Source organism: Neopelma chrysocephalum, unplaced genomic scaffold (assembly GCF_003984885.1).
Source record: "Neopelma chrysocephalum unplaced genomic scaffold, ASM398488v2 Primary Assembly neopelma1_87, whole genome shotgun sequence".
In the NCBI taxonomy this organism is placed as follows: Eukaryota; Metazoa; Chordata; class Aves; order Passeriformes; family Pipridae; genus Neopelma; species Neopelma chrysocephalum.
Genome location: NW_020897749.1, coordinates 517,875 through 544,480, shown reverse-complemented (window position 1 = coordinate 544,480; position 26,606 = coordinate 517,875). Strand labels below are relative to the sequence as shown.

The 26,606-nt window shown below is 51.8% G+C and overlaps 2 protein-coding genes across 4 annotated transcripts in view; one reads left to right on the top strand and one right to left on the bottom strand.

The window, feature by feature from the left end:
* IGSF3 (immunoglobulin superfamily member 3) overlaps nucleotides 1–18,316 on the top strand; it is an 87,139-nt gene extending 68,823 nt beyond the window's left edge. For both annotated transcript variants that reach the window (XM_027692593.1, XM_027692592.1), the window contains 4 exons: nucleotides 7,681–8,091; nucleotides 9,702–10,109; nucleotides 13,880–14,320; nucleotides 15,078–18,316. In XM_027692593.1, the coding sequence (XP_027548394.1) occupies nucleotides 7,681–8,091; nucleotides 9,702–10,109; nucleotides 13,880–14,320; nucleotides 15,078–15,328 (1,511 nt within the window). In that variant the 3' untranslated portion in view covers nucleotides 15,329–18,316. The remainder of the gene's footprint in view (nucleotides 1–7,680; nucleotides 8,092–9,701; nucleotides 10,110–13,879; nucleotides 14,321–15,077) is intronic.
* A 937-nt stretch (nucleotides 18,317–19,253) lies between these two features.
* On the bottom strand, nucleotides 19,254–26,404 carry ADPRH (ADP-ribosylarginine hydrolase). Of its 2 annotated transcripts, none has more exons than XM_027692594.1 (4): nucleotides 26,112–26,404; nucleotides 24,617–24,960; nucleotides 20,410–20,770; nucleotides 19,254–19,731 (listed from the first exon to the last, which is right to left on the bottom strand). In XM_027692594.1, exons 1-4 carry the CDS (start codon nucleotides 26,387–26,389, stop codon nucleotides 19,344–19,346), a joined length of 1,371 nt encoding a protein of 456 aa, XP_027548395.1. In that variant the 5' UTR covers nucleotides 26,390–26,404; the 3' UTR covers nucleotides 19,254–19,343. The 2 variants fall into 2 exon arrangements, with proteins under 2 accessions (XP_027548395.1, XP_027548396.1); XM_027692595.1 differs by lacking the exon at nucleotides 26,112–26,404 and adding an exon at nucleotides 25,078–25,204.
* Between the last annotated feature and the right edge of the window lie 202 nt (nucleotides 26,405–26,606).

The following is a 26,606-nucleotide window of genomic DNA, read 5'->3' as shown; positions in this document are numbered from 1 at the left end:
CAGTCAGCCTTTCAGCAGTAGTGCAGTTGTACTCTTGGCGTGCGCCTACACAAAATTGTCGAGTGTTTTTGTGACACCCTGTTAGGAAATCCAAGCCTCCAGAAGGCATGGGAGTTGGTGTGTGGTGCTGCTGTGTGTGTGTGTTACAACTTGCTCTTTGGGTACATTTAATTACTTTTTTTTCCCTAATTGAGGGAGTGCTCCTTTGTTTGAAATCTTTCTGACAAGGAGTTGATTAAACATGTTGGTATGTTATTTTTTTCTTTCTTTATCCTCAGTGGCTGTAGCTTGGTACTGAATTTATCTTCCAGTGATCCTATCTCCATATTTTAATTTACAAGTGATCAGCGAGCCGTATATTGTTTTCTGACAGCAGGCACAACTCACGCTGGGAATCTTTTATTCCTCCCTCCCCTCTTCTCTCTTGTGCAGAACTTTTATGTGCCTTTTAGGGTTTTGCAGGAGGGTTTCTGGTTTTAGGTTTGCGGGGCATTTTGCTTTGGGGTATATTTGTTTCTTGCTGTCCTTTACAGAGATGTGGTTTCAGTTTCTTGGGGAAGGTCTTGCTTTTTCCAGGCCAGTGGCACATCCCAGCTGGTGGTCTCTGGCTTATCCATGGCTGGACCTGGGAGGCTGTGGGTTTCCCAGCTTTCTCCCTCCTTGCAGCTACACACACGGCCTTTTCTGTACATGCTGACAGATGTATGGCTTCTGGGCTTTAAAGAGACTTTCTGGGTCACATATGCATTCCTCCCCAAGGCCTCACTTGGTTACCTGCTAGTTTGCTGGCTGCTCCATAGGCTCAGGCATGGCATGGCTGGTAATCCCAGGCTGTTCCCTAGCTGAGCAGATGTCCTTGTCACTGCCTGCAGTCTTTGTGCCACGGCATGAGGCGTGCAGCGATGGATTTGACCCACTGCCTCTGTGTTTGGTGGCTCTGCAGGCTGACTGTGCTGATTTTGGGGAGGGGGAGGGCATCAGGCTGCTTGCAGTGCTCACCTTCTGTGGGGCTGAAGCTGGCAGGGGTACGGATGAGCAAGTGGGTCCCACCACAGGGTTTGAGGGGAGATGCCTGTTCTGCTTTGCCACAGCTCCCTGTGGCAGCATTTTGAGTGCACCAAGCTGTGCTTCCCAAGCTGCAGTAGTGCAGTGTCCTTCAGAGCCCGTGCCTGTGCCTGGAGCTGGATGTTGGGCGGGTGATGGTCAGCATGGACACGCACAGCTGTTTAAGTACCCAGCTGGTCTTGCTGCAGCAACAGGCTGGGAGACTGGGGGATGTCTGGGCTGCCTGCTGGGCTGTGGGCCTTGCAGCAGCTTGCTGAACATATTGAAATGCAGGTCACTTGGTGGTGTTCAAAGTCAAAGCCTCTTTTGTCTGCTTGCTTGGGAGGGGGCAGCAGCTGAGTCTTCCTCGGGAAAGGGTTAATGTTGTCTTTCCTTCCCATGGAGCTGCTCTCCCAGTAATTCAATCATGTCAGCCTGTTTGCAGGCAATAATTCTTTGTTATAGGAACACTACAGTAAAGTGACAAGTTAATAATGGCAGTAATAATGGCAGGCAAAGTCTAATGCTATTTCCCTTTCTCCTGCTCCTGTTGCACCAGCAGCCTCCCAGGTTGGCTAATGCAATTTGCAATCCCACTAATCCAGTTTCAGGAGGAATTGTGTTCTGTTAAAAGAGAATAGCGAGAGTCAGGAGCTGTGCTGCCATGTTCCTGCCATCTCTGGGGAGGTTGCCCTGGTGCTGGACGTCTTTGTCTTTGCTGTGATTCCTTCTGTGCTGCGGTTAAGCCTAATGAGCACAGTCCTCCGAGGAGTGCCTTGTCTTCTTCCCTTCTGCAAATGCCTTTTCTCTGATGCCTCTTCTCTGAAAGGGCTTGCACATCTTTCCCTTTTGAACACTGGTTTGCTTTCAAATAACCTAACAAACGTGAGTCACCCAGTTCTCACCGTGCTGAGTCAGAGGGCTGGTGTGTGCTTGCTTGACTCCCATTGCCCCAGTTCCCCACAGTCATTGATGCAGGAGCCCTTGCAGTGTCTGCAGAGGTGGAGGAGGCTCTTCAGCCGTGCTTTATGGAAGGGAGAAGAGCTGGCAGAGGGCTGAGCATTAGTACATGTCTAAGCCTGTGGCAGTGACCTGCACACTGGTCTCTTGAATCCCAGGCAAACATCCCCCAGAGGGGAATTCTGACACCGAGTGCTTTCTGGGCCATGGTGAGGGAAACGATGAGGCACCTCTGGGTTGTGATCACAGGCTGGAGGGGTGGCTGAGTTTGAGCCAAAAGCCTGGCCAGTGCCCTTCAGGGTTGTACACCGAGGGTGCTGGGGAGAGATGGGTTCCTTGCAGGAAGTCACCTTGGGGCTGTGCTCCTGGAAAGGAGTCTCTCCTGATCTGCCTGCTAAACCCAGTGCATGGTGTTAAACCAGGGCTGGGTTCAGGTTGGGTTGGCCTCGTTTCTGCTCCCCCCTGCACACACACCTCAGCACCGTGAAATCCCAATGGAGGCTTTTAAAAGTAGGATGTTCCCCAGGAAAACTTTTTGCCAACACTTCATCAGTTCTCTCCAGGCGAGAGTGTCTTCTGGAGGAGCTCTCCCCAGAGGGCAGCAGCCTCCAAAGTGGAACACTGCCTCCCCACTGTGGTGACAGGGCTCCCTGGTGGCTCTGTGGGCTGGTGGTGGCCATCCTCCTGCCCACTCCCTCTGTTACCTGCTGCCTCATGTGGAGCTCACTCCTCCCCTGACTGCCCCCCCTCCTCCTTCCCTGCAGGGCAGCATCCTGGGGTTTTGTATGGGGCTCTTTTGGGGGAACGGTATCTTCAGCTGCAATTAAACGTTGCCATTCTCAGGATTTGGTAATAGTGGCTCCCAGGTGGGAAGTAAACTCCTACTGTTTTATTTTCTTGCTGCCTACAAGGCAAGATGATGTAAGGAGTCTGAGATGGGGCATCTTTTCATCACAGCATTTTTAGGTACAGGTTGCAAACTGCTTTGCTAAAGGTAAGTGTTGCAACCCCAGCTTGATGATTAGGAAACAGAGGGGAGGGAGCCAAGTGGCTTCAGTATGGCAGCAAGTCAGCAGAAAAGCTGCTGTGAATCACATCGCTGTCTCTGTCCTCCTCCTCTGATGACTGCTTTCCCTCCCCCCAAATATTTGTATAACTGTGCTTACCACATGCTCAGCTGGAGGAGAATGATTGCCTGCTTGATGGTGTGTGGAAAACCCCTACTAAATATCAGCTTGTAGAGGACCCATCTATGTCATAGCCTGCTGTGGTTGTAAGGTGTGACTGACCTGGCCCCCTAGCCAGAGGTGCAAACTTTGAGGACCAGAAGATGCCACAGGCATCCTGACACAAAGGGTGTCTGTGAGTGAGGACGTTTTTCTCAGCCTGGGAATTAGTGCAAGGGGACTGGGGTGCTGGAGGGCTGTCTGTGAGGTGAGGTGTCTAAGTAAGTGTATGGGCTTGCTGTGGACACCAAACATCTTTGCCAGCCTCTCCACCCCAACAAACACGTAACAGCCATCCCCCACGTCCTGATCAGGCTCTGGAGTCATCACCCATTGAACCTCCTCAAGCTCCTCCAGCAGTTGCTTTAGGATGCCCTCAGAGAGCTCCTGTCCTGGTGCTGCCTGCTGGGACCCTGCCTGAGCACCACTGCAGGGTTCGGCACCTACACGTGTTCCTCACACATTTTCCGTGGCTTCACGGGGGCTGGGAAACCCTGGCTTAGAGAAACTAAGAGGGTTGTAACCATGACTTGTTGCCGGTGTAAATTGAAAGCCTTAATAGCGTACGCAGGGCCAATTACAGCACATCAAGGTACGATATCCTCTTTACTGGCACTCTCCAGGGAGCCAGGAGACACTGTGGCAACAGGATTACGGTTTGCAGATGATATGCACGATAACTTCACCTAGACACACGCACCTGTTTCCCTCACTAAGCAGATGTTTGGGAGGCTGTTAAGAGAACATCAGCCTCTTGACAGCACAGCAGAAAACGCCGCGTAACCCTGCCTGTTCACACCGCTGTCCCCACCGCCTCTGCTGCTTGACAGAGAGCTGGAGCAGCCCTGCCGTGGCACACCGAAACCCCAGCCCCTGGGGCAGCCTGGATCAACTCCATTTTTGAAGGCCAAGCCCTTTACTGGCTCTCTGCCCAGGCAAATCCTCAAGCCAGGAAAGGGAGTTTCCCCCATGTCAGGTGGGTGAGGTTTAGCTGGCTCAGTGCCTGGGGTGTCAGACTTCTTGCAATCTCACTCAGGTACCAGCAACTACAATCATTTCCATGTCATGGCAGCATCTTTAAACATGACCTGGCAACCTGCACAGCGCATAGAGAGACTGGAGTAGAGTTATCACCAGAATGGGGAGAGATGGACTCCTGGCGTTGTACTGGACTGTTCTCATCACCCTGGACCACTAACTTCAGGATTATTTTTTCCCCCCTTTTAAATAATTTTTACCAAATGCAAATTGAGCCTTTTGGATTAATTTGCATGTCTGTGAATGGTGGCTGATGGTCGTTCCTGTGGGAGAGCAGAAGTGCGGGTTGCACCACAAAGCTTCTCATGTCTTAACCAGACTGCGGGCAGAGGATCTCTCCCCTGCACGAGCAAGCAAACCAGCCAACAGCCCAAAGGCGAAGCTGCCCCAAGGTAAACCTGTGTGCCACAGTGCTTCCAACATAGTAGTTTTCAGCCTGTGGTCTGTAAAAGCTGTGAATTATTCCTATAGGATCTGCAAAAGGTAATGAAGAAGAGGTGAGTGCGTATACACTATGCAGGAGCCAGCACCTGGATCTGGAAGCATTTGGCGTTCACAGATCGGAAAAGGCTGAGAACGTCCTCTCTGATTTTGAGGGAGGGAAACAAAACTTAAACTTGCATTTTTCGTGGTGTGCCTGAGTTAGGAAAATAAGTCATGTTTGGTGAAAAGTGCATTGGCAGGGGTGTCATTACATATCACTGATACCTCTAATCTAGAGGAAACTTCGCGCACGGTGTTGCGAACCTCTGCAAGTGTGTGCAGGCCAGCAAAGGGAAAACCTGCAATTCCCTGCCAGGGCTGGCTGGACTGGCAGCAGCAGCAGAAGTGATCATCTCATCAGTATCTGGGGGACTCAGTGCAATTTGTGGGCAAACTCCTGACTGCTGGCTGCAGCGGCTGCCAGGGATGGCTTGGAGAGCTGAGGTGCGCACGTGGAATTTAAGATCTCGTTTTTGCCAGAGTTAATACGATTACTTCCTCATCACTCTCGCCCCCACAAAAGAAGACCTCTTCCCAAAGGTTGAATGGAAGTGGGGAGAGCTGCACAGGGGCCATCTAAGGGTCCTTGGATGACCTGGGGCGGTCTGTGCTGTTTCTGCACAGTGAGAATTTGTGTGATTATGGTCTGGGAACAAGCCCTTGCTGTTTCGGTGAAATACATCTGTCACGTACAAGGTCTGCAGGTCTGTTGCCCCAAACACCGGGCTCAGAATTACTCTGTGCCCATCCTCCTTGTTCTCATCTCCTGGAGGTGCCACGATGTGGGAAGAGCACTGAGGAGTGCTTGCATCTCAGCAGCACTGCTCTGTGCAGACCCTGGCTTTGTCTGTGTGGGTGTGTTGATATTGAGCAACCCCACCACACACACACGGCGTGTGTATATACTGCATTTTAATAGATATAGGGCTACTGACTTAACATACACAGTTGCTATAGTAACAGAGGTTTCCTTAGTAACGGTTGCAGAAAATAATCCAGTACCAATTAAAAATAAACTGTTTGGAAAGGGGGCTGGGGGAGAAAGGAAACTGCTGAGAATCACCTTCCCCCTTTATTGGTTCATCTCCCAGGGACTTGGAAAATTGATTAATGCTCAAAACAACCGTTCTTAACCAATGGTGAGCCAAAAAGGTGGGATGAGTGTGGGTGTGGTGGCTAAAGCTGCCATCCTAAAGCGAAACAAAAGGGAAGAAGTGTGTCTGGGGTGTGGCAGAAACACAACAGGGTGATGCTGAATCTTTCCATTAGGTTGAAGTCCTTAGGGAAGTAAAACAAGGGACGATTTCCCTCCTTCCCTTCCTCCAGTGTCTGCATGCCCTACCACAGCCATGGAGTCTTTATTAGCATACTGATTAAAGCCACGGGCAATCCAGGCTCCAGGGGAACGTCTGATGCGGTACCAGGATGCCTGTCTCAGATGCTGTGTTGGAGCAGAAAGTGTCGCTGTGGTGGGAGTTCCTCCCATTTGAAGTTGTTTGCCTGTGCCCGTTCTCTCCCTTGGCACCATCACTCATCACTTGTGCCGACAGGCATCCGAGGCCCTGGTGCCCAAGGGGAGCTGGAAGCAAAGCGTGATGCAAAGCAAGGAGCCCATGCCTCGGTGAGGGAGAGGAGACAGCGTTGCTTTCTCGCAAAAGCAGGATGCGTGGGATGTGTTTCCAGGGTGTGGATGGGCACAGCTCCCCTGGCAGCCTTCCGTTGTTTGTGCCTGTGGGGCCACACTCGTGTCGTGCCACTTGTGCCCTGTGCTCTCAGTTAGGTTTTGTTAAGAGATTTGCTGCTTGCCAGCAGAATCCCTTTGCCTGGCGGCAAGACAGCATTTCCCCTTCCACGGGGGAGCTGCCGTGTGAGGAGAGGCAAAGGAGGGGAGGACTGTGGTGGCAGAGCTGCTGGGAGGAGTGGTGTGTCTGGCTGGCTGGGTTGCCCCTCTCCCCTGTCTGTGTCCAGCAGGGCTCCAGGGCACAGCAAGCACAAGTGTCACAGGAGGGCGCTTCGTGCCCTCCCGTGCTGACGGGAGCGCCTTGGGCCAAGGCTTGGGTGACAAGCACAGCCTGGGCACACAGTGCAGTGAAGGCTCTGGCTTCTGATCCTGCAGGGAGAGAGGAAGTGGAAACCTGTGTGTCTCTGTGCAGGGACAAGAGCTCATGACTTTGCCCTGTCATCCTCAGCACTGTGTGACTGCTTTGCTACCTGCGTGGCAGCTGCAGTTGTGCTTGGGAAGCCAAGGGAGGTGACGTACCTGTGACTTGTCCCAGGCTGTGCAGTCTGTGGTGGACCTGGAGCCAGATCTCCTGGCTGTGGGAGCAGAGCTTGCTCTCTGCTGATCCCTTACAGTCTGGTGTTCTTTCTTCTTTTCCAGTTGTGCCCGTGTTTGCTCCCGTAGGTGTTGCATGTGTGGGGGTTGTGTCTCACCGAGATGGCTGGCATGTGACAGCAGTAGAGTCTTGTTAATTCACTCGTCATGGAAATGGTTTTCTCTGGAACTGGTCTACAGGTCATTGCCCTGAGGTGCAAATGGTATGATTTCCCCATCAGAAAAACCACTGAGTTTGGGTGTAGTCTTCTTGCTATGTTTGGTGCCTGAGACCACTGTGAGTTAAGAAAGGGACTCTTTTAAAGGTCAAACTGTGAAAAAGAAGCCTCTTGCTGAGGGATGCAGGGGGGGAGGATCCAGGAGTAGAGTAGGAGAGAAAGGGGAGAGAAGATTTGGTAGAAGAATATCTAAATAAATGCCTTTGTCTTAAAGGCAAGCGGGACCCTGACAAGGGCAGCCGTGCCTGCAGTTTTGGAGGTACCCTGGCCAGACCAGCCATGCCTGCAGTTTTGGGGGTACTCACTGGCCTACCCCAAATCAGATGAATTTCTTTTCTGTGTTAATGACCCATCCTCCTCCCTTTCTCCCTCACAGTGACCAAGCTGCAGGTGAGCAAGTCGAAGCGGAGCATCACCCTGGTGGAGAACCGGCCCATCCCCCTCAACTGCTCCGTGAAGTCCCAGACCAGCCCCGACTCGCACTTTGCCGTGCTGTGGTACGTCCACAAGCCCTCAGACGCCGATGGCAAGCTCATCCTGAAGACCACCCACAGCTCGGCCTTCGAGTACGGCACCTATGCGGAGGAGGAGGGGCTGCGGGGCCGGCTGCAGTTCGAGCGCTCCGCGTCCGGGGGGCTCTTCAGCCTGACGGTACAGCGGGCAGAGGTCCGAGACAGCGGCAGCTACTACTGCCACGTGGAGGAGTGGCTGCTCAGCCCCAACCACGCCTGGTACAAGCTGGCAGAGGAGGTGTCGGGGCGGACAGAGGTCACCGTCAAGCAGCCAGGTACCACAGGCTTCTGCCAGTGGGGCCCTCTGGGCATTGACTCCTGCGCGCGGCTTGTGAGCTCGGCAAGCTTTTCTGGGGCAACAAGGATCCTCTGCTCTTCTTTCTACTGCAGCCTTGTCACCCTCTCCTTGCATCCTCATGCCTGCACGTCCCTGCACAAAAGGAGCATTTTCCCTCCTTTGATGTGACCCTCATTCCTTTAGGTTGGGCTGGTGTGCATTTCAGTGTCCCCACATGAAGGCTGTCCATCCCCCACAGTCTAGAGGGCCACTGTATCCAGCCAGGTTTCATTATCCTCAAGAGCATCATGTAGCAAGAGTGTCGACTAGCGACCTACTGAGAGAGAAGCGGTGTGTGCCTGCCTAGGAAAGCATTTTTATGTCTTGCACACAGTTTAATTTTACTCGGTGCCTGTATCCTGGCAGGCATGGGGAGCCTTGTCTCTTTTCCCTCTGTGCTGTGCACATGAGATGGGAATGACAAGTTTAATGAGGTGGGGAGCTGGCTGCCAGGAAAGGAGAAATCTGCTCTGCTAGTGCTTTCCGTGGCGGTGGACAGCACTGGTAAAGGTGGGCTGATGAAGGAGCTAAATATGGAATATGGCCCCCCCAAAGCTGGGACAGAGCCTTCCTTTGTGCAAAGGGGAGAGGCAGGGAGGCAAACACTGTCTCTTGAGAGCAGCCTGCACCCCATGTGTGCTACTGAGGCAGAGCATTGGTACTTCATGAGGAAGCCTGCCTTGTCCTTGCTTGTTCCAGGTGCCTGTTTCTGGAAGTGCAGCAGGCCTCAGCGTGCTGCTTGCCACCAGTCCCTGCTCCTCATTTCTGTCTGCAAAGTCCCAAGGCAGCTGAGGGATGCTCAGGGAAGGGAAAGCTGTGATCTGCCCTCTCTGCATCACCCACCTCTCTCTGGGAAGTACGGTGTCTTTTGCTTGCTGAAGCAGCCGTCCCAGGGAAGTCCTGGCAGTGCCCCTGGAAAGGTGTCATGAAGGAGTTAGGAGTGTACGACACGTCATTTCGCATAAATGAGCTGATTCCACTCACCCCCACTGTGTTATCAATGAAATTGTGGAGCAAAAACCAGGGACATTCCCAAGGCAGCAAAACACTGTGTGTCACTTTGCCATCATGCCACTTCTCGTTTTGCAGTGGTGGTTCCCTGTAACCAGCTATCTGTTCTCCACCTTGCTTTTTTCCTTTTTTTTCCATAACGGGAGGGCTTACTGGTTGGGGTGTGACTAGGCTACTGCCTTTCCCCAGGAGGAGAGTGAGAAAAGAATGAATTATGATCTCCCTTCATAAGGTGTCTGTGCACGTAGGACCTCCCAGGTCCTACTGGGAGATTGTGAGTTTCCAGTTCCCTGTGCCAAATGGGGCATTGTTGGTGTGTAGCCTGAGATTTTCAGAAGACCCTGAAAAAACACAAGTCCTATTTTCTTTTCCTCTTTTTTTTGTTCCTTTCCCTTCTCCATCAGTTTTTTCCTCTACTTCCTCGTTGCTTTCATCACACCCCAGGATTGTGGCCGTGCAGGAAAAGGCTCGTGGGGAGACAAAGGACCCTTGCAAGCCCTCGGTCACCTCTCGTTTCTGACGGCCTCTTTCCCACAGATAACCGCCTGCAGGTGAACCAGACCCACAAGAACATCACGGTGCTGGAGAACGAGTGGGTGACCCTGGAGTGCCTGGTGAGCAACCGGACCAGCCCCTCATCCCAGCTCTCAGTGGAGTGGTACGTGTGGCGGCCGGGCCGCCCGGAGAAGGAGGTGGTGGCCTGGCTGAGCCGGCAGAGCACCCTGCACTACGGGGACCTGGCAACGCCGGGAGACCTGCGGAGCCGACTGCACCTGGAGAGCCCATCCCCGGGTCTCTTCCTCCTCTCCATCCAAAACGCCACGGTGCGGGACAGCGGGGCCTACAACTGCCGCGTGGAGGAGTGGCTGCTCGACCCCGGCGACCGCTGGTACAAGCGGGCAGACGACCTCTCCGGGCTCATCACCCTCACTGTCAAGCAGCCAGGTGAGGAGGATTCCGTGCCAAGAGCTTTGAGCAGCGCTGTGCCCTCTTGGAGCAAACGCACGAGGCACCATCTGTCAGCAGCAGTGGGCCTGGACTGAGGGCAGGGCTGCTGCGTGCCAGACCGTGCTCATCCTTTTTGACTTGTCTTCTTGGGTGCACCCTTGCTTTTCTGGGAAGGGTATAGAGCAAGTCCTGCAAAAACGGCTAGGTGGGCTTGGGATTTTGTCACCGCTGCATCTGCAAATTATTTTTTTTTCAACACTTTTGGCAGGTTTAATAGGATAGGCTTCAGATTTTACTCGTGTTTTGACTGAGAGTAAGACAGAAGAAGCTACCTGTGCTTCCCAGGTGTGTGCCCCAGGAGCAAGGTCCTTGCATGAAAAGAGGGCAGCAGAGGCACACTGCTGACTCATATTGAGCTTGCTGTCAACCAGCGCCCCCAGATCCCTTTCTGCAGGGCCTTTCTCCAGCCATGTCTCTCCCCGTTTTATTTGTGCCTGGCATTACTCTGTCCTAGGTGCAAAATCCAGACATTTCAACTTGTTAAATTTCATTCCATTAATCAAAGTCCAGTGCTCCAATCTGTCTCGATCGCTCCATAAGGCCTCTTGTTCCTCAAGAGAGTCAACAGAACCTCCCAGTTTGGTATTGTCAGAAAGCTTGCTAATAGTGCATTCGACTCCTGCATCCAGATCTTTGATAAATATATGGAAGCCTGAGGAACTCCCCTGGTGACGAGTCGCCAGTCAGATGTAGCCCCATTCACTACCACCTTTTGAGCCCTGCCCTTCAGCCAGTTCCTTACCCAGAGCACCATGAACCTGCTCATCCCACAGCTGAAAGGATGCTGTGAGGGACAGTATGAAAAGCCTTACTAAAAGGCAGAAAAACTGCATCCAGTGCCTTCCCTTCATCCACTGGGCGAGTGACCTTATCACAGAAAGATATTTAGTTAAATGAGACTTTATGAACCCATGTTTCTGTGCCTGGTGATTGCGTTGCTCTTTAAATGCCTTTCAGTAATACCCAGTATAATCTTCTCCATAATTTTTCCAGGAACTGAGGTTAGACCAACAGGTCTGTAGCTTCCTGAGTCTTCCCTCATGCCCTTCCTGTAGATTGGAATAACGTTGACCAGCTTCCAGTCAGCAGGGACCTCCCCAGACTCCCAAGGCCTTTGGATTGTGTTTGAGAGGGGTCCTGCCATAACATCTGCTAGCTCTTTCAGTACTCTGAGATGAATCCCATCAGGCCCCTTGGCCTTGTGAACATTCAGATGATACAGCTGATCCCTCACAATTTCAGTGTCTGCAGATAGAAAGTTGCTGTTCCCACACTGGTGGTACTCTGACTCAGGGGGGTGAGCACCCCAAGGTCTGTCAGTATTGTTAAAGACTGAGGCAAAAAAGCATTGAATGCTTCTGCTTGTTCTTCATCCCTATTAATCAGGTGACCATCTTCAACAAGTATCAGTCCAACATTTTCTTTAGACTATTAACATCCTTAAAAAAGCCCTTCTTGTTAGCTGACACAGCACTGGCGAGATTCAACTCTAGATGAGCTTTGGCCTTTTGTGTCTTCTCCCTGCATAAATGAATCACAGCTGTGTAATCTTCTTAGGAAGCCTGACCTCACTTCCAGAGATCATACAATTTCCTTCCCCCCCTTGAACTCCACAAGACGTTCCTGTTCAGCCAAGCTGCTCTTCTGGCCCACTTGCTTAACTGAGGACACAGTGGAATTGTCTGCTCCTGTACTTCTAAAAGGTGGTTCTTGAGACTGACCAGCACTGACGGACTCCTAAACCCTCAAAAGCAGTTTTCCAGAGCACTCTGCTAAATTCTGTCTGTTTTAACAACAGATAAGCTGCAAGGGCAGTTTACCTTTGCAAATACAGATTCCCTAATTTTTGAGCCATATGACTCAAGATTAAATGTCTGCCTTAAAGGCTGTGGGTCAAATTACAGTACAGTCCTCATTCACTGGGTACTTTTCCAGGCTGCAAAGCAACCACTCTACAAGTACTGCTGTGGTGCTTCATGCCTGCCCATTCCAGTGAGGTGTCAGCCTCCTAACTCTGCAGCAGAGCTGGCAAAAAGGTGAGGTTCTGGAAAGGCTTTTGTGGTCATTTCTGGAGGAGATTTGTGCTGTGGAGGAGGAGCGTTCTCGTGGGACAGCAGAGCTCCTACCTGCCAGGTCCTTGCTCAGGAAGTTTTGCTGGCCAAAGTGGCTCGGATAGAGACACCTCCCCAGGCAGTCCCTGTGCCCTGCATGACTGCTCGGCTATAAGTGCAGCTCTCCATCCGGTCTGAGAAAATTGCCAGCCCTGATGGAGGGGGGAGTGAACTCTGAAAATCCTTGAGGCTCATTTTGAGTTGCAGAAGGATGTGGAGTGGGAAGAAGAGAGGAGATTATTTTTTTCTAGAAGTGCTTTGTTGTTGTTTGTTTTTGTTTCATAGCAGTCGGTACTTAACAAAATGACTAATCTTGCTTGTGACTCATGTCTCATTAGCGAGGATCTCCATGCTCATCTATCAGGACTATAATCATGAGCAAAGAGGGGGGAAAAAAACCTCTGAGCACCTTCAGACAGCAGTTCTCCTCTTTCTGCTGAGATGGGAGAGGCTTTGTGTTGGTTTTGACAAGCCATTTCCTTCCCTTCCTCCTTTTCACCTCAGTAGTCCCTGAAATCTCAGGATTTACCTCATTTCTGTTTCTGCTCAGGAGTCTTCCTGGGGAAGATGTAAACTGAAAATACTCACATTGCCTACGGCCTAAAGAGCTCTGGACTTAATGAAGGTTTTCCTTGTGGGACCATTTAAAAAAAGTGTTGGGCAGGGGCCATAATGAGAAGCCCACTGGGCACAGCAGCCCTGGGGCTGATGAGAGCTGGGGGACAGCAGCCCCCTCCTGCAGGGACACCCAGGGTTTGCACAAGGGAGGTCTTTCCCAGCTATCCTTGCTGGAGGAGAAAGCACCTCTCTCTTCAGTGCACTGTTGGCTGGTCCTTCCTGCTCAGCTGCCGCATCGGGAAGGGCTTTTTAATCTTTAAATGAAAGCTTTAGATCCAGACTGATTGTGATCCCTGGAGTATGTGTTCCCTGGCAAGATGACTAAACCAAATGTTAATTGCTCTTGAAGTCAGCCTTTAATCAACTCATCTTGGGTTCTGGCCACTGTATCTCAGTTAGGTAAAAACATCTCTTTAGCCTCGCAGAAAGCACTAGAGGGAAAAAAAGCAAGAGAGGAGGACTTTTGGAGTGTCCTTGCTGTGTCAGTGTTGAGGCCATCTCCATGGAGGAGCCTCTTACCTAAATAACTTTCCAAACTGCTGGAAAAAATGCTCTCCTCTTCTGTCATACTGATTTTCAAGTCCTCTGAGTGCTCTCAAAGCAATAAAGAATAAGCAGGGAGTGCAATGCTCTTTGCAGGAGTAGCTGGGGAGGAGCAGTACATTGCTCCTCAGCTCAGGCACCAAACTCCAGTATCTCCTGACACATTCTTGCAGTGTGTTGGGATGAGCTGCGGCAGCTTTGTCCTCTCCCACACACCCCCCTCAGCTGGTGTGAGGGTCTGTATGGGCAGGGGGGAACAATGCTGTGCCTGCGGGGTTGACCACAGAGGTACCTGTTGGTCTTGGCAGGCTGCATCAAGCCTTTGGGTTCTGTCTGGATCATGCCCAGCACCAGGTTCATGCCAGTCAAGTTTGCAGGATGGCTTTGACAACAGCATCTTGCTCAGCGCTCACCTCTCCCCTTTTATCACCTCAGATCCCACCTTGCAGGTGGACACAGCCACTGCCAACCTCACGGTGCAGGAGAAGGAGTCCTTCCCGCTGGACTGCAGCATCCTGTCCCGCTCCAGCCCGGAGTCCCACTTTGCAGTGACGTGGTACAGCCTGCGGGCCAAAGAGGCGGGCGACCATACAGAGCAGCAGCAGGAGGAGGAGGAGGAGGAGGAGGAGAGGGAAGCGGTGCTGAGCGTGGGCCCCGACGCCGTGTTCAGCCCCGAGGCCGGTCGCTGGGAGGGCCGCCTACGCTTCCAGAGGCTCTCGGCGGTGCTTTTCCGGCTGACGGTGCTGCAGGCTGGCGGTGCTGACACGGGCAACTACTCGTGCCGTGTGGAGGAGTGGCTGGCAGACCCCAACGGCGTGTGGTACCGGCTGGCAGAGGAGGAGTCGGGCATGGTCGCTGTTCACGTGCAGGACGCAGGTGAGGAGAGGTGACGACTGCCTTGGGGTGTGTCATGGCCCTGCCGTCCCCTGCGTCTTCGGTTCAGCCAAGAGAAAAAGGCCAAGGAGTGAGTGGGACCTGGGTCTCACCTGCACCAGGGCAGGTCTGTGGTGCCAGTGCTTTTCCGAATCAGCTCGATGGCTCATTGCCCAGCTCTTGCTTTGGCTGGAGTACCCACACTGCACTGAGCTCTGTGCTGGGGCTGCCCAGCCCACAGCACTTACCACCTGGTGTGTCTCACTCAGTAGGGGCAAACTTTGTCCCCCATTGAGGTTTAACCCTTCCCTTTGGGAAACACCCTGAAAGTTGGATTAGCTCTGCACAGGGGTGCAGGCTGTGGCACAAGAGTCTTGGGTGGTGTAGAGGCCCCAGAGATAATTGAGGTCATGAGGGTTTTGTCGACCCTTAAGGGAGATACGCTGGGGTCCTGCTGCTTTTGTGTAGCACCACTGAGGAAATCAAGGCTTTGCAAGGCTCCCCGCTTTATAAGATATTATAAAATCTCCACCAGGGACGACTGTATCACTCATTAAACTCTTGGGGGTAAAGCTGAAACATGCCCTGTGTTAACCTTCTTCTGTTGCTCTGTTTTCTAACATGGCTATTTTTCTCAGAGCCCCACCTCCTGCATTGACATAGATTAATGAGCTTCTGATTTTTAATGTCTCTGAAGAAGTTTGTGTGCCCTGCATTACAAACAAACCGTGAAATGTGACCGTCCTGTGTCTCTTTCCAGGCTCCACCCTGCAGTCAGTCATCTGCTCCAACGATGCCCTCTTCTACTTCGTGTTCTTCTACCCCTTCCCCATCTTCGGCATCTTGATCATCACCATCCTCCTGGTGCGATTCAAGAGCCGAAACTCCAGCAAGAACTCAGAGGGCAAGAACGGGGTCCCCTTGCTGTGGATCAAAGAGCCCCACCTCAACTACTCTCCCACTTGCCTGGAGCCACCAGTGCTCAGCATCCACCCGGGAACCATGGACTAGAGAGGCAGAGGCACCTGGGGGGACGCACAGAGGGGAAAGAAGCAGAGGCACGCTGGGAACCCCAAGGAACAGAGTGGGTTTTGTTGTTCTTGTTTCATTTGTTTCCCTGTCTGTGCTCTGATGCAGAGGCTGAGCTGTGTGGGGTGCCCAGCCAGCAGGAGCGGGAAGGTCCAAGACTTCTTCCAGCACCCAGGAAACACACCCCCTCATCCTGATGAACGGAGGCACTTGCTGTACATAGCGGATGTTCCTCTCGGACTCATTTTACTCCCATCAGTTGCTGTCTTTTGGGCTGTTACTTTTTTATCGTTTCTTTTTCAGTCACTCAGAGAACTGTAGGCTTCCCCTGCTCTCCACACAGTGTGGAGTTCACAGGGGTCGTTTGGTCCTCGGACAATCTCTTTGGAAGTAAATGTATATGTTTTCCAAAAAAGACTGTTTTTCCTTCTCAGACTCAGTGCCATGATGAAGAAGGTCTTTTCTCAAGGTGTGCTCTTTCAAAACAGACAAAGCCAGGTCTATCCCCAGAGGGGTTAACTGGGATGTCTTCTGGGAGGTCCGTTGCAAAGACTGGCTGTAGCCTCAGCCTCTTCTTGCCTCCACCTTACTGTTCTCTCAGGAGGGAGCAATTCACCTTTTGGGAGCGTTCCCAGGTCTTGGAGAGACTGAACATTCAGCGTGCTTGTGATCAGGACAAAAGCAGTTTAGTTTGTCTCAAAGAACTGAAGGGGGGAAAGGAAGGAGGACACCTGAAAGCCCTGACTTGGTTGGTAGCAAAGAGGGTCCTCATATGGTCCAGCTTACCAGAGTCATGTTCCTCCCTGGTGTCCATGCTGCCACCTCAGACGAGGCGGATCCCCTCTGTGCCCCAGTCGTTTGGGGATGGGAGGCTTGATCCAGTCTCTGAAGGCTTCAATATGACCAAAGTAATGACTCTAGGAAGGAGGAAAGGGGAAGCTCCACGGGTTGTGTTCGCAGTCCCCGGATGGTTCAGCCAAGGAGCCCAGTAGCAAACATGCCATGCAGCGGGGACATGCAGTTCACCACCATGGGTCACGAGTTTTCCTGTGGCTTGCACTACTTCCCGGTGCAAGCCTGGACAAGGCAAGGAGCCTGCAGCACATCAGCACCCTGGGGGCTTCCCTGCCCTTTGAGCAAGAGAAATCTTCCCCTGTGTGTGTGTGCATCTGCTGATTTTCGTTTCTGGGACTTCAGGAGGAAAAACCGTTTCTCCGTAAGCTCCCCCTCCTGGCAAAGTCACCTGCTCTTGTAAGAGCCACTGTGGCAGGAAATGCTGTTCTTTCTGTGAAAGATATGGCTCTCATGAACCAAACCAGGGCTCTCGCCATGTGGGGCACCTGAACTCCTGTACCCCTGATGCCAAGAACCCCTGCCCTGTCCTGTGGAGGAAACCGCCTCCTCCCCACTACGGCCTAAGCATTACGTCTGGCGGAAGGAAATGTTTGCCAAAAATGGCCTTTTGTTGTCTTCCTCGATGTCTTCCTGGCAAATCCGGCCATTTATATTTTTGCAGCATGGCTGAAGCCGACCAGGTGTGGACGGGCACAACCACAAGACCCCCCCTGCCTCACGTGTGAGAGGTGCCATACCCACAGCCGTTGTCCTCTCTGGGAGGGTCGGACTGCTCTTTGTGAACAGAGGGGACCTCAGCAGATGCTCTGTAGCACTAGTCAGACCCTGATGCCTTGGTGTTTCAGAGGTGGTGAAGCTTCAGGTTGGAGATCTGCACCACGCAGCCTCTCTCCTGTCTGGGAGAGGACCCACGCGGCTGCAGATCAACCCGTGCTAAGGCATTTGAAGTTGGCCACCTCTGCACCTCTACCAGAACAGCATTGGTTTCTTCTTCTGCTGGGAAGCCCAAATTTCACTCGTCCCTCTGTGAAGTCTGCCTCCTCGAGACGTAACTGCTTGCTGGCCCCAGCATATGCATAAAGTCACACTCCTATATATGTATGTATGTATCGCACACCCGCACACTTGTCTTCCCTTTCTGGCTGAGGTGTCTGCAAAGAGAGGAGTGGGGTGAGAAGTGAATGGAAAGGAAGAACCGAGGTGCAAACAGCAGCAGCTGCAGCCAGTGGGTATTGTTTCATATGTACTATCTCCTGTACATAACTGCTCCCGGGCAGGGACTGCGACTCATTCCAGCTCCAAGGAAGAAGAGAAAATGAAGTCAGCAGGAGCTGTTCTTCCCTGGGAGAGCCCTGCTCTGCGTCTGAGCCACGCTCCTCCTCGCCAGCCTGTCTGCCCCGCAGCAGGGCTCTCCTGGAGGGCTGTCCCATGGCCCCGTCCCCCTGGATGGAACGGGTCCCTTCCCAGCCTGGCGGTTCCTGCACAGAGCCCAGGCTGTCCTGGGAAGCAGCTCCCACGCTGGTCCCTGAATGTACCTTGCCAGTGACATTTCTTCATTGCTCTGGCAGTGTGTTGCCCAGTCTCAAACTTCTCTCTGTTTTTATAAGGCAGACTCTCTTCCTGTAACGAGTTTTAACGCGGAGCTTTTCAAACCACTCTCTCTGCTGTAACTTTCTGTAATGAACCCGAGAAGAAAGAGAGATACCCTATCCATGCATGATGTGGAAAAATGTTTGGGATTTTTTTTTTTTAAAGGAAACAACAAAAACTTTGTACTATGTTGCACTAAAACATGTTTTATACAACACACCCGAGAGCTGTAGTAAACTGTGTTGAAATTGTGAATCCTATTGCTGCTGCTTTTTGTCAGATTTGGGCTTTTGTTATGCCTTTATGTGCACTCCCTGCATAAAGGTGTGGAGGCCCCCTCTTGGGCAGCCTCTCCCTCTTCCACTGCCACCATTCCTTGATGCATTAACTCCCCTCCCACCCTGGTAGAGCTTCTCCTCTCTTGCAGGTTGGAGCTTGCAGACACCGTGCACCCTCTGGCTCTTCATACTTCTCCCTTCCATCTCCCTTAATTCATACCATAACAGAATATAACATTTAAAAGAGGCCTGTCAGGTCTTTTTATTGAATAGGATACACTGTTTTTTAATTGCTCTGAAAACAGTAAGTACTTTGCTGCGTCATAGCCTGGATTTGAAGAAAACCCTTTTTTTATATAGAGTTATGCACAGCAAATGTGAAGCAAATAATCTTTAGTAACATTGATGAAAGCAGAAGAATATAGTTCACTACAGAAGTTGATGCAAAATGCAACCTGTTCATTCTCATTACCCACTTTTACTGTGAGTAAGGATTTGATCAGGAGTCTTGAATTCCCACACTGACTGAAATGGGGAAGTAGCATGATGCATCCCTACCTGCAGTGCAGAAGTGCTGTGGAATTGTGCAAACGCACTGCTCACACAGGTTGGGTTTGGGGTTTTTTCCACATTCATTTAAAACAAAAAAATACTCTCTGCTAAAATAATTGTATGACAAAACTCTTGTCATCCCCCCTTCTCCCCTCAGTAGGTTGCCTTGGGGTGCATCTGCTCTGGTCTCTGTGCTAAGCAGCAGAGGTTTTAGCTCCACAGGTGCCCAGTGCTGTGGCAGTGTGTCCCTGTATCAGGTGACAAGCTTGGGCCAGAGCTGTTGCAGCTTTGCCAGGAGGCATCTCTGCCAGCCCACTGTACGCTCCCTGGGGTCAGGTGTGCATCCCTGATCCCCTGGCACACTCCTATGGGCAGGTTTGGGGCAGCCTGAGTGAGTTTTGCTGCCCGTCCTGCTGCTGCAGCAGGACCAGCAGTGCTGCAGTGGGTGCTCCTGCTCCCCCTGAGGCCCAGACGATGCACAGCCGCCCTGGAGTGGAGGAGGGACGTCTCAGGGCTTGGCTGCTCAAGGGACTGCTGCGTGCTCCCATCAAACCACCTTGTGACTGTTTCCCCGCGCCCACCAGCCCCAACCGAGAGCCAGCGTGGCCTCCCCACTGAAGCCAACACGCATGCAGAGAGAAAAGGCTCACAAGCTTTAATCCAGCGGGTCTGCAGAGCGAGCGAGGAGGGGCAGGGGGTAAGCGCGCCCGTGCCGCCCCCGCCTAGACGAGATCGTACAAGCCCCTGGCTACCTTCTCCAGGCGGTCCTTGTACTCCAGGTGGGCGTAGAGGGACATGGGAACCCCCTTGAAGCCGTGTATGACCCCCCACCAGCAGGCCGCGATGGCGGCAGTGGAGTCGCTGTCGCCCCCGTGGAAGAAGGCGCGGAGAGCCAGCTCATTCCAGGAGTCGCCCGCGCCCAGCAGCGCGTCGTAGGCAATCATGGGGGCGTCGTGCCCGCTGCTGCCCGCCCAGCCGTTGTAGCTCAGCGACGTGTAGAAGGTCTCCCTCTCTTCCACGCCGTACTTGGCAGGGAAGGTGGGCAACGAGACCCCGTCTGATATGCCCCTCTCCACCAGGTATCTTTTCCACGAATCTTCAAAGTAGTACCTGTAGAACAGGAGATGGGATGGAGCGGCTGTAAGAGCTGTCCCAGGGCAGGAGCACATACCTGAGCTCTGCGCAGGCGCCATGCCAAGAGCTCGGAGCGATGGCTCGGCAAAATGGTAGGTGTCCCCCCTTGGTCAGACTAGGAACATGATTTACAGTAAGAGGCACAAGGACATGTTTCGGTGAGTTAGATTTCCCCTCCCTCCAGCCACATGGGAGAAGGCAGCCCAGCACCTGCTGCTGTCGTGCTGCACAGGATTCAAAGGCTCAGAGTGAGAGGTGAGTCATCCTCCCAAATTCAGAGTAACTCTACCTCTGTGCCCCTGCACACAGAGCCGCAGTGGATCTGCAGCCACATTTGATTATAACTTTCAAACTGAGCTCAGCCCTAAGCCTACTGTTCCCCAGCCCTGCTTCACCTCTTTCATCAGATCACGGTTGCTTGAGATGACAAGTCTACCTACCTCATACCGGATCCAAAAAGAGTCACGACTACGTGACTCAAACACAACCTGCCTTTTTCTTTTTTTCCCCCCAAATTAGAGGTATTCTGAACTGATCTGATCCCACAGCAGGCATGTGCTGCTCTGGAGTTTACCATAACAGAATTACTGACACTTCAGGGTAAGCAGAGCTTGCCCTGTCGTAGGAAAGCGGGGTGCTGGGAGCGCGGCTCACCAGTGCTCCATGTTCTCCTTCACGTAGAAGCCGCTGTTCTGCACGTAAGTTTTCGCCAGCGGCAGCATGTCCATCAGCCCCTTGCCCCAGGCCTTGGGGGGCACGCCGTTCACCGCGTAGGCCGTGAAGAGGGCTGAGGCCAGGGCCCCCAGGTAGCCCGTGGGGTGGTGGTGGGTCATGCGGCCGCTCTCGATGCTGACTCTCAGCAGGGTGTGCCGCTCCTCGCGGTGGCAGAAGCGCAGCCCGATGCACATGGCGCGCATGGCACCCCCGCAGCCTCCCGCCCGCGGGCTGAACGGGATCCTCCAGCCGTTCGGCTGGTCCGGCTGCAGCTTCATTGTGCCTTCCATAGACGTGGTACCTGGACAGGAGCGGCAGAGCCCGGGAAAAACGAAAGGAAATGCGCATCAGTAGGACATAGGGTCGCATAGCTTGGGAACTAGGGGAAGACAAGCAAGGTGGTAGGGAAGGAAGCATTACTCTGCGTAAGGGATTTGAGATTCCTTTTAAAAACACCAGTTGTCTGCACACCTAGATATCCTGCCTTAAACTGCTGGAGCATCCTGTATCCTCCCAAACAGACCTGATAATTACTGCTTGTGAAAATAATTTAAAAGTCTAGGAGGTAAGAAACACTCCACTGCTGATTTACTGGCATTGGTTATGTTTACGTTTCATGATATTTAATAACTTATCTATAAAACATATACACTAATAGATTAGATATATACACATCTCTTTTTTTCTCTTTCTCTCTCTCACCCGTCCCCCCACCAAAAGGGTTTGTAGGATCCCTAACACAAGGCAAGTCTAAGTAACTCTGCTTTTTCAGTTGTTTAACCTCTTTACAGGATCTTTTAAAGGCAGAGACCCCACAAGCTCCTCAGGAATCTTTCCCATTTGCCTCACTGTTAGGAAATGTTTTCCAGCTCTCCCTTGCTGGAGTTTAGGTTTGTCTGAACATCCCATGGTAACCAGACCCACAGTTTTGTTATGGAAGGTGTTTCCTTTTGTTTTAAACCACCATTAGACAATTTCCTTAAAATCCCCTCTAGCCCTTACAAGAAGTATCGACTTTTCATGTTCTTGCTGGAACTTTGAGAAAAACGTTTCTTTAGGACATGTTTGGGCAGGTTGAGACCACACACCTTAGTCCTTGATAAAAAGTGAGATTGTTCTTGCATTAACTGTAGTTAAAATGAGGAAGATGACAAGGCTTTAAGACTAAAGAAAGACTGGTTATTTTGCATTACAATTTCCTTGCAGCTTTAAGCCTCTGCATATCGTTTTAGGAGATGACTGCTGATAACTTGCAAGTGGAAAAATTGTGTAAAACAAACCAGCATATGACAGCTAAGAGTCTTGAGGATTTATGAAGTATTACAAGTATTATCCTCATGCTTTTAAACAGTTAAAATATTAAAACATTTGAAAGCCGATTTAGGAAGACTAAGCTGGAATCACGTCAGTTCTCTTTTTAAAAACAAGTTTTAAAAAAAATGCTGTAGGAGTTTTTGAATCAGGAAATTGTTTTGGAAATCTACCAAATCCTAGTTAGGAATGCTTTGTACTAACAATAGGAAACTGAAAGTAACCTAAGGGAGTTTCTGGTCTAAGGAAAGGAGAAATACAAGCAAAAAGCAGTGTGTGAAGAAAGGCAACCTGAAAAAGTTTCAAGAACAACTTGAAACACTCTATTTCTGGAATAGGCTTCCATTCCACTTATCTAGACTCTTCATGAGCACAGACAGTAATAGTTATTTGAGATTAATCAATACACTTAAAAAAGGTGAGTTAACCACATAGTGGTAAATAATTCCACAGGCAGAGGACTTGGACTGAAAGACAGAGTTTTGAAGCAGAAGGCTTCCTGGAGAGGCAGATGTAGTTTGAACCACGAAAAAAGAAGTACCTCCATGCTTGTGTTGCTTAATTCATTGGCTTTGTAATCTGCAAGGAACAATGAATTTGGGGCTGTGGTGCATCACGAATAGCAATAATGAGTTCACTCCTGGGGCTGCATCCCTGAGGGACTCTGCTGTGGCTGCCCGATGACTCATATCATTGTGGGAATCCCTTTGTTTCTGCAGGTTTTGGTTTTCAGGTCTGGGCTCCCTCGTGGGTGATCAGTGTGACTTTCCCCTACTGTTATAGGGAACTCTCTTCTCTGTTTGATGAAAGTTCCAGCAGCAACTTTCCATTCTCAGCCTTCAGGGCTGCAATTCCCCAGTGAGCACTTACTTAGGCCAGAACAGCACCACCATGGTTTATGTTCTCAGTTAAAATCCATTTATTCTGAGCTGCCAAAAGAAGTTATTGGCATGCAACCTCTATCATCAGGACCTATCAATATGGCATGGAGACTCCAGACTGCAGACAGCTTTTGAGGATATGGATTAGGTATTCCCTTTGATAGCATGTCAGTGGGCATTAAACTTCTAAGGGTCAGGATTTAAGCTCTCAGAACTGAGTGCCTTTCCTGTGGCTGCATCAGGAACAGTCCAGAAGGCTGCTGCAAAAACATTCCCAACAGACTTCCATTTTTTTCCACATCTCTTTCCCCACTTCCCCCAAACTTTTATGATGTTCAAGTGTCCTTGGACCCACTAAAGAATGTGCATTTCTTTCTTTAGCTAGATAACCTGACCTTTCCTTGTCACTCCACTTCATGTCCATAGCAAATTTGCTTTCAAATGGGAGCTGCTTTTGGGCATATTGCTGTTCAGTTACTCCCAGAAGGACTGCAGCAGGTATGCTATTATCCTTAGCTATTAATTACTAACATTTAAACTTTAGGTCCTTTTTAATTTCAGGGTTTAGTCACCAAGCTTAGATGGTGGAGGTGAAAATACCTTCCACGTGCTGTCTCACTCCCTGCTGTGGTTAGTCCACCTTGGCAGACCCCATCAGCTGGGGAAACTAAATGATGCTCCTTTGCTAAAGCAGCAGTGAATCTCTCGGAATTTTAACCTGCCAACTCCTGCTATGCTGACAAGCATCATTACTCCTTCCTAAATATTTTATTAATTAGGCCAACAACTGGAACTACCTGTGTTAAAGAAGACTGATAATTTAATTCTTTACCCAAGGGTAGGAGCTCACTGTGGAAAGGTAAGCAGAATAAATTCCTGCTCAAGTCTCCAACCTGGTTTATTTTGGAAATGCTCAGTGGCAATGCAGGATTTGGTCTTTCCCATGTTTAATGTCAAGCAAGAACATTCTTCACGTATTCTGGCCACTCCAAATAAGGTCCAGGTCCACGTATACATACAATTCCAACGTATAAACTTTGCCTAGGATTGCTGAATTTGAGTGTTTCCTGGATACTTCACGCTTCCTGCACTAGTCAAATTAGAGGTCCAGCCTCAGCAGCTCCAATTTAATTCAAGCATCCAGAACAGGCTGGGCCATGAGCACAGAGACAGACAGGATCCTCGGGGAAGAGCTGGGTCAGCAGGTCTGGCTGAACTAGGAACTACAGGGATATGTTGTACATGGCTTGGCTACTGCAGCCTGTGAAGGTGCCCTTCCTGAATACTGCCAGGCCCACTGCCTGTGACACAGACCCAGCACCACTGTGTTCATGCAGAAAAAAGAGAGATGATGGAAATAAAGGGTTCAGGGAAGAAGAGTGTGGCCTGACTGTCCTGTCGCAGAAAGTAGATGTGCCAAGCAAGCCACAAGCAGATTTTGGGTTTAATAAACATAATTACTCCAAGCAAAGATCTTTGTGACTTTAATTATATTTTGCATGTAATTTTTGCATTTTTTAGGAGGAGTTCTGTATTAATTCTCTGTTTAAATGTGTTGCATTAACACAGCATCTCAGGGTGTGCGTTACACATGGTTGGATTTGCATTTTTTATCCACTGAGTGTAGGCATCCCCAATGCAAAAGGCATCATCCTTCCCTTGCGTTCAAGGCTAGGCCTCAAACACACCTGTAAGAATGTTCTGTAAACGTGGGCAAAACAGTATCTTTTTCACCTACTTCAGGAGAAGCCCAAACCACTCCAGCTTGCCTTATTCTGTCCTCTTTAGCTCATCCTGAAACAGGTACTGAGCACGGAACACTTTTGCCTTTAGGTGAGATACAGTTAACGCTGTGAACAGCCAAAAGCAGAGCCAGGGCCAGCCTCAGCTCCAAGCTGCAGGAGAGGCACCAGCGACAGCACAGCCCTGCCCAGACAGTGTGATGGAGGGGTTACCTGGAGCTCTGCCCTCCATGTCATTCATGCACTCCTTGTAGTTCTTTGCAAGCAGAGAGTAGAGATCCTGTAACCTGGGGTTATCTCCGGCAGCTACGAGGGCTTCGGCCGTGGCCAAGTGCATCACTGTGTCATCGCTGACTCTCCATCCTTCGATGCTCAAGTTGCCGAGCCCCCCCAACTCTTCCAGCTCCCTGTGGATGGCTGGGCCATTCTGCTCGAACTCCCACTTCCCATTGTTATAGCCCAGCGTGTCAGCGATTGCGCTCAGCACCATTGCTGCCACGTAGTTTTCCAGCTTCTTATGACACATTTTTGGCCCCCGTACTTCAAAGTAGAAGACCCTATGGGAGGGGAAAAAAAAAAAAGAGAGAGGGACATTGAAAATAAAGTCTTTCCCAGTTCAGTACGGGCCTGTACTCCTAAGCTCCAGCAGGATGGATACCCTGCCTAGCACCTACGTCTCGCTCAGAGGATCTCTTTCTTCACAGCACATGCTTCCCTGTGCACCCACCGTCGGGTGGCAGCTCCCAGACAGCCCAGCCCTGGGCCACGGGCAGCCAGACATGTCCTGCTGGGACGGTGGCAGCAGCCCAAGACAACGCCACGTGTCGTACCTCGCTGAAAGGTTGAGACCCCAGGGCAGGACTGCAGGAGCGTGTGCAGCTTATGTGACCGCAACCATGTTCCCCACCTTTTTAAGGGCAGCCAGCTCAGAACTGCACCCAGCGACTTTTGTACTCTGGGGTAAGGCAAGGCTGACCCTCAGGACAAAAGTAAGGGGTGTGGGGCAAGTATGGATGTAAGGCAAGGCTGACCCTCAGGGCTACAAAAGCAAGGGTTTTATGGGGTAAATATGGAAGTAAGGCAAGGCTGACCCTCAGGGGTACAAATGCAAGGGACGTATGAGTAAGTATGGGTGAGACTGACCCTCGGGGGTATAAAAGCAAGGGGTATGGGGTAAGTATGGAAGTAAGGAGAGGCTGACCCTCAGGGGTACAAAAGCAGGGGATGTATGGGGTAAGTGTGGAAGTAATGAGAGGATGACTGTCGGGGGTACAAAACCAAGGGGTTTATGGGGTAAGTATGGAGTGAGACTGACCCTCGGGGGTACAAAAGCAAGGGGTATGGGGTAAGTATGGAAGTAAGGCAAGGCTGACCCTCGGGGGTACAAAAGCAAGGGAGGTATGGGGTAAGTATGGCAGTAAGGCAAGGCTGACCCCCGGGGTACAAAAGCAAGGGAGGTATGGGGTAAGCACGGCGTAAGGCGATGCTGAGCTCCTCGGCTTTGGCAGGCCCGGGCCAGGGCGGTAACGCCCAGCCCCGCTCCTCGGGCCTACAACAGCCGGGTTCTCGCACGGGCAGAGCTCCCACCCCCTCCCCAGCTCGGCGTTTGCTCCTCGCCTTCCCTCGGGACAAGCGCAGGCGGGGCAGGACGGCGGGGGCGGCCGAGCCGGGGACCCCCGGCCCTCGCCCGGCCCCGGCGGGTACTTACGCAACGAGCCCTGTGAGCGCCGCCAGGCCGGCGAGCGCCGCCAGCGCGGCCAGCAGGTACCGCCGGGAGCTCTGCCGGCTCGGCAGCCACTGCCGGCTCGGCAGCCACCGGCGGCCCGGCGACATGGGGCACGGCGCGGCCTCGGCAGCCCCGCGCGGCCCGGGACGCGTCCCCCGGCCCGCCCCGCCGGCGCCGGCCCTGACAACCCCCTCGCCTGCGGCCTGCCCGTCACGGCGCGGGCGGAGGGTCGGCCCGGCGCGGGTTGTGTCCGCTTTCATTTTCGGGAGCCGGGGCTCCCGGCACGTGGGAGATGAAGTCACCGCGCGGAAACGGGCTGTTTAATTAAAAAGAAAAAGTAAAATGAAGTAAAAATGAAAGGCGCTCTCAGCGTTTGCCCTTCTCGCGGGCTGCGTGAGCGGCTCCCTCCCTCCCTCCCTCCCTGCTGCTGGCTGAGCCCCTGCGGGGTGGTGGGAGCAGGGCCCGGCTCGGTGTCTG

Excerpts from the sequence above, each read along its gene's own strand:
- ADPRH (XM_027692594.1), bottom strand. The coding sequence starts at position 26,389 with ATGAAAGCGGACACAACCCGCGCCGGGCCGACCCTCCGCCCGCGCCGT. Across the intron at positions 20,771-24,616 it reads CATGGAGGGCAGAGCTCCAG|GTACCACGTCTATGGAAGGC; the intron begins GTAACCCCTCCA and ends GCTCCTGTCCAG. Across the intron at positions 19,732-20,409 it reads AAGGAGAACATGGAGCACTG|GTACTACTTTGAAGATTCGT; the intron begins GTGAGCCGCGCT and ends CCTGTTCTACAG.